Genomic DNA, 6,601 nt, shown 5'->3' with positions numbered 1-6,601 from the left:
TTGTCAGCTGTGGCAGACCCTGGTCAGTGGGCAGGAAGCTCATCTGGGCACAGATATCCTTGTAATTCTGGTTTCGGCGCTTGAAGTCTTCCACGTGGGCAGCAAGGTGGGAATTGACAATGCAGAAGCTGGTATTGTTGAAGACAAACCTCACGGCCACACAACCCTTATTACCCTGCAGGGGCGGAGCAAAGATGGCTGTTAGCGAGCAAGCAGGAAAGAGGGGGGGAACTGGTTGGCAGAGATTATAAAAACATATAGACAGATAGAAAGATAGACGTAGGGAATTCCGCTGTCAGGGTCTACTCACCCTCTTCCCCATGATGCCTGTGCCCACTGTCTCCCTCATCACTTCCTTGATGCGGCTGAGCTGGTCCTTCTTGACAAAAATGAGCAACATCATTCCGACTAGACACACCAGCTGCACCTAGAAGATGCAAGGTACTGGGATGTCTACCAGCTCTGTTCATTGCTTGCTGTCCTGGGCCGGCTGGATGCAGATAGGAGTGGTAGGTGGCACCAACTGGGGCTCCCCCAAGGGAAGAAGGCTCAGAGCCAGGGAACTGGTGGGGGGACGATGACGCTGAGTTGTCAGAGGGACAAGAGGGAGCAGACTGTGAGCAAGAGGAGGTGTTGGAAACTGAAGAGGCAAGAGGGCAGGAAGATTCTGTGGCAAACAGCAGTCCAGAATTAGAGGCAGAAGTGGAGGCTGGAGGCGGGGGTCAAGAGGCAGAGATCAGGCAAGCTGCTGAAGAAGCCAGGGGGTCTCCCCATCCTGCTGCGATCAGCTCCCCTCCCTGCTGGTCTCCCAGAACACAGAGAAATTAAGAGGATGGAGCAAAGACAGGCAAGGTGTCAGAGTCTCAGGTTGCTTGGGAAGGCCCAGGGGGAGGAGGAGACTTAAGAGAGTGGTGGGAGGGTAGCAACCTTCAGCCTTCACAACTACCTCACTGGGGCAAGACCTGTTGGGCAATGTTTCTGTGATCACTAGGCCTGCACGGTTTTGGTTTATTTGAATAAAGAATTTTGGCTTCTTTTGAATAAAACACCACTGACACCAGGTGTTTTTTATTGCTGACCTATTCCTCCTCCTTCTCCTCCTCACTCCAGCTCCTGACAGCTGTCTGGCTGCTGAAGAAATGGGTGGGGTTGGACTTACTTTCTTGTACTTGGATTTGGAACGCAAAGCCTTTTCCACAGCTGTCAGCCACTCTTGCTCCTTTGTCGAGTCCAAGTAGAAGAAAGCCTCTGTGCTCAGGTCCAGCTCCTGGAACCGAATGCCCAAGTGCCAAAAGACACAATATACATCCCTAGCACTGAGGCCACCCTTCCCCCGGAGCCTCCTAGGCCTCTGGCTATCTTTGATGCTGCTGTAATCCACTGCCCACAGGGTGAAAGGATGACACTGCCACATTCATTATGGCAGAACGTTGCTTCCTGGCTAAAAGATACAAATCCTCAGGATTCTCCTATTTTGTTCCAAGTTGAAAGCAAAAGTCTTCACACAACAGGACCTCAGTTTAGAAAGTAGCTGTGTGGAAACAAAGACTCTGAGAGAGGGCTCTCTGAAAAGCTATTATGTCTGCTCACCCAATGCAGTAGATATCTGGGGGTTCAGGGTCACAGTTCAGCCAAGGTTCCAATCCACTGTCTGGAGACTGCCCATTCACATTCCATGTCCCCACGAAAATCCTGCAAGGAAGAGAAGGATGTGGAACTGCAGGAATAGGACTCCAATCTGAACAGACGTGCTGGTTAAATATGCAAAGACAACAGGAGTGTGCAAGGGCAGGCAAGATCAGGACCAAGAACAAACAAGTAATACCAGCCACTTCTTCCTCAACTTAGCTATTCTGGGCCCCAAATGAGCTTTGCTAATGAAAGAAAAAAACCTTTTTCCTTGTATTTTTTAAGATGTGTCAGCCAGCCTGATATCTAAGCACTATCCCAGTAGCCACAGGCAACCAGAAATTCTTTGAAGGCAAGTGAGTTGGTTGATCTCTCCATTCTTCCTTCACCTGGCAACCTGGTTTCCAGGCTGGCTTTCAGAGAGCAGAAAACCACCTCTCAGATCTGCTGTGCCAAGCTTGTTTGCTAGAAGATTACCCCGTAACACCCTTGTCCGCTTTGCAAACCTCCTAAATGGCTAGCATTCTGTGTTTCCATGCTGGCCATGAAGGAATGGGCATTCCCCACTCTGAAAACAGCACAGAAATACAGCCTGTCTAGTAAAGGGGTAAAAAGAGCAAGCTAAACAGCCTCTGTAAAACAGTAGCATCTGAAGCTGCTAACCACATACTGATAAACATATCATAAAAGCAGACATTAAAAACAAATGGCCACTGGGTACTACTAACGGTACGAGGAAATAACCAAAGCAAAAACTTTGTCTGAAGTAGTAAGCTTAGCATTATAAGGATGACCCACACCAAGCTTTTTTTTTTGGGGGGGGTCACACCTCCCTGTCCTCCAGCACAGCTTTTAGGAGGAGTTCCAAAGGTTTTGCTTCAGTTTTGGATTAACTGCATCTTGTCACAATGTCTGAAGCTGCACAAACCGCTTAATTTGAACCATGGCTCATTGAAACAAGCCAACTTCCAATCATGGGTTTACAAAGCTGGTAAAATTAACCATCATAGGATCTGGACACACCAAACTGTGGTTAATTTAAAATACAAGTGGAAGCTTCCAAATAGGCTTGGGGTGGGGGAGAAGTGTGCAAACCTGGAGGAGAGGCTGCTGTCCTGCTCATAATATGAAGCCATGGTTCAGTATGTGGCACCAAGTAAAATTGCCCACCACAACTAATACTTTCAATTACCGACCCATGTGGCCTGAGTGAACAGGACAGACTTTGCCTGGCACCCAACAATAAAGCTGTCATGTAGATGTCGCTTTCTCCAGCCCCAACTCTGATACAGGTTCCACTGGTCTTTGCACTTTTGCATGATCTGACCTGAAATTCTGGGTGTTGACATATTCCTTCTCTCTCTTGGCGAGGACGTGCTTGATGAGTCCCTCTCTCTGTCCGGACTGCGGGTGTGTGGAAGGCACAAAGAGCTTGCGCATAGTGTGGGTCATTGGGGTTGCTTCTTGCTCATGCTCTCCTTGTCACGGATACGCCTCAGGGAGATGAGAACAGAACTCAAGTAGTCCTTAAAAGCAAGGAGGCGGGAGGGCACAGTACACCTCTAAGGCAACTTACAGCCTGCTTGGTGGCAGCGGTGGGGGTGGAGGCTCCTGGCGGGCATTCATTTGCTGATTCTGCAGGTTTCTTTCCTTCTCCATGAAGTCATCCTCAAATCCCATAATTCCGGAGAGAAGAAAAGTCTTCTGAGGTTAGAGAGGCTTCAGAACCGTTTTGGGAAGTTTTGGGAAAGGAACTTAGAAAATACTTAACTGCAGGAAAATGTTCCTGCCTCCCCACAGCACCACATTTGTCGGACAATTGCCTCTCAGCTTATGCATATTTAGGAAGGATTGTGGAGGCAACAGGTCCTCCCCTCAAGGCCTTTTCCTCTAAAGAAGGTAGACTGATCTTCTCCAATCCTCTGGCCACTGCTGAGTTTTCCAAACTTGCTGGCATATTGTGTGTAGCACCTTAACAGCATCATCTTTAACAAAATGTAATAGTTCAGCTGGAATATCATCACTTCCACTGGCCTTGTTATTAGCAGTGCTTTCTAAGGCCCATTTGACTTTGCTCTCCAGGATGTCAGGCTCAAGGTCAGCAACCACACTAGCTGGGGTGTATGAGACATCCATATCTTTCCTCTGTGTATTCTTGCCACCTCTTCTTGACGTCTTCTGCTTCTGTTAGGTTCTTTCCACCTTTGCCCTTTATTATGGTAACCTTTAGTTCCTCATTCTTTCAGCTTTAACCCTTTTCCCGCCTCTATTAATAATTCTCTGTATGTCGGCCAATTTCCTCTCTTATTAAGAGGTTTTAATGCTAATTCTTCAACCGGTGAAAGCCACCATGGAGTCTTGGGTTCTAAAAAATCTTTATGTTTATTCCACACTTTTATAAGTGTTTTTCTTATTATATGATTATGAAAACCTTTGTGTGTTTTTTTATCTTTCCCATACCATAAATATGAATGCCAACCAAATCTATTATCATGTCCTTCAAAATCTATTATTTCATCTCTCTCTAATTTAATCCAGTCCCGAATCCACGTGATGCAAGCTGCTTCATAATGCAATTTTAGGTCTGGAAGGGAGAAGCCTCCTCTATCTTTAGTATCTATAAGTATTTTGTATTTTATTCTAGGCTTTTTCCCATTCCAGACAAACTTAGAAATATCTTTCTGCCAGTTGCCCTGCCCTCGCATGAAGTCTTGGGTTTGCAATTTTGGGAGAGGGAAGACTGTCTGCGGCGCTGGGGAACGGGCAGGCTGGCGAGGCCCCCTAGATCTAGAGGCCCTAGGCTTCAGCCTACTTAGCCTATACATAAATCCGGCCCTGCCTATGTCACAGTGATCACAGGCCCATTGATCACATGCAAGGCGTTCTGCGTGTTGGGAAGGAGCCTCCTGTTCTGGGCCAGGTGGAAGAGTGACTCCGCCAGATGGTTGAAAGGGGAGGAATGCCCATCCTCATCTGCTGCAGCAGAAGACTGGGTGGTGGGGTCGAAGCTGATCCCGTGGAGCATGTGAGGAGTCAAGGCTTCCCACATGAAGGCCTTGCTTCCCCTAGAAGTCCCTGCCTCCTGGTCTGTGTTCGCTTTCTTCTTCAGGTACAGCGCCAGCATGTTCTGGATGGTGCACCTGCTTTAGGGGGAGAGCTTGTAGAACTGGTCCACACTAGAAGACTAGCCATGATGTAGCACCCTGCTTGTGGTTAATGCTTAGCTGGAATGAAATATTCAACGCAGCAATAGAGAAATTAAAATAATAATTTATTTGTCAGACAAATAAATGATTGGTACAGTGGTATATGGTTACCAAAAGCTCTGCACACCCCAGCCCTGGTGACCAGCACTTATATTTCCTCAGCCCAGCCCCCTTACTCCTCCTTTGGCTGCCTCTGTCCAATCAGCCTGGTTGAAATTCCTATTGGCTGTTTGCTAGAACCAATCATAAAAGATACACCCATTTCCTATTACCTTTTATGGGAGACAAAGAGCTATATTTCCTTCTATCATATATCTTACATTTGCCTCGACAAGGCACCTTAATTACCAGATCACCCTTTGCCCTTTTGCCCTTTTGCCTTTCTGCCCTTCTGGCCTTCTGGCCTTCTGGCAACAGGGGCAAATGGCTAAAACAGATGGCTCATTGTTTTTTGTCATAAACAGAGATCTTGAGTTCACCTTCTCACACACCATCAAAGAAATAAGAATCTAACATAAGAATCTAACATTTCTTACTTTCTAGATCTTTTGCATAATTACACTAAAGTCAATACATTTCATATATAACATAGATAGATTTTTAGAAGAGAAGAACTTAGTAAAAACAGTTTCAAAAGCAACCCCTTCAATTTACACACCCCCCCCCAGCCAGCTGTTGTTGCTATTAGCTCTTTGCCCTTTAACCTTCTCAGGATACCTTAAACCTTGGGGAAATGTGGCTGAGTCTGATAGGAGGCACTATTTACCAACTCTAATTAGTGTTTTTGCAGCTTGGATTGTATTCTGTAATTTGTATGACCTTTGCTCCCAGCTTTTGCTCCTTTTTACAACTTTGAGGTACTGCAACAAATCAATGAGGGTCCCTGCTCAGGAAAATAAACAACTGCCAAAGCACTCAGCAGCTTTTACTGCCTAGCATGAAACAAGCATTTGCAAATATATTTTTTAAGCTAAATTTAAAATACAGATCTTGATCAGATGCCTCATTCCCCCCTTTCAAGCTCAAGGACCTTCATCCCAAGTGTCCTTGATAGCTTGACCTTCATCATATTCCTGAGGTAAAGCTCTGTATAGGGCCATGATATGAGGTAGAGTTTCATTTGAAATCATCTTGCTAATTGTACTTCTAAAACATGAAATGATACATGGCACCATACATGAAACCATGACTACTACCGTCAAGAAAAACAAGCAAGACAATAGTATGCCTTTGAGTCCTGCAACATTTGGTAACCAATTGGTGAGCCATCCCATATCCCATCCTTCCCACGTTTGTACTGGGACATGTGCTATACTCTCCATCTTTGTGGCCAACACACGGATTGCCTCACCATTATCAGAAATGTTAAAGCAACAGGCATTCCCTGTCAAGTTCAAGACTCCACATAGGCCTCCTTGCCTGGCAAGTACATAATCCATTCCCATTTTCAGCTGCAAAATGGCGGCTCTACTTTCATCCAACTGTTGTGCAATAAGTCTCAAACTCTGGGCCGTTGCATTGGTTACAAGTTCCACTACTGCTTGCAATCGAATTATTCTGTTTAGATTATAAATAGGATCCCGTGCCCCTTGTATCAGCTCATCAGGATTCCAGGAGGCAGGATCATAATAGGCTATAATGCGCTCTGGTGGCCAATCATCAGTATCGCTCCAACTCTGGGTACTTCCTCCTGCTATATGAGAAATATCAGCGTTTCTTCGTGTACGCTTGGCCGAACTAGTGGGCATAATCCACATTGGTGGTAA

At 46.0% G+C, this 6,601-nt stretch overlaps 1 protein-coding gene across 1 annotated transcript; it reads right to left on the bottom strand.

Moving 5' to 3' along the window:
* Nucleotides 1-245: 245 nt before the first annotated feature.
* LOC310668860 (inositol polyphosphate 5-phosphatase OCRL-like) lies at nucleotides 246-3,283 on the bottom strand. Its single transcript, XM_083422215.1, has 5 exons — nucleotides 3,206-3,283; nucleotides 2,957-3,123; nucleotides 1,592-1,692; nucleotides 1,160-1,275; nucleotides 246-427 (listed from the first exon to the last, which is right to left on the bottom strand). The coding sequence occupies exons 2-5, from the start codon at nucleotides 3,079-3,081 to the stop codon at nucleotides 296-298; spliced, it is 474 nt and encodes a 157-aa protein (XP_083278341.1). The 5' UTR covers nucleotides 3,082-3,123; nucleotides 3,206-3,283; the 3' UTR covers nucleotides 246-295.
* Between the last annotated feature and the right edge of the window lie 3,318 nt (nucleotides 3,284-6,601).

This window comes from Podarcis tiliguerta (assembly GCF_965153285.1).
Source record: "Podarcis tiliguerta genome assembly, chromosome: W".
NCBI classification, from domain to species: Eukaryota; Metazoa; Chordata; class Lepidosauria; order Squamata; family Lacertidae; genus Podarcis; species Podarcis tiliguerta.
This window is presented reverse-complemented; position numbering and strand designations above follow the sequence as displayed.

What these genes read in the sequence shown, in the direction of transcription:
- LOC310668860 (XM_083422215.1), bottom strand. Translation starts at nt 3,081, where the DNA reads ATGACCCACACTATGCGCAAGCTCTTTGTGCCTTCCACACACCCGCAG. An exon ending in GTCAACACCCAGAATTTCAG is followed by an intron (nt 1,693 to 2,956) that starts GTCAGATCATGC and finishes TCTTCCTTGCAG; the next exon opens with GATTTTCGTGGGGACATGGA. An exon ending in CCAAATCCAAGTACAAGAAA is followed by an intron (nt 428 to 1,159) that starts GTAAGTCCAACC and finishes TGCATCTTCTAG; the next exon opens with GTGCAGCTGGTGTGTCTAGT.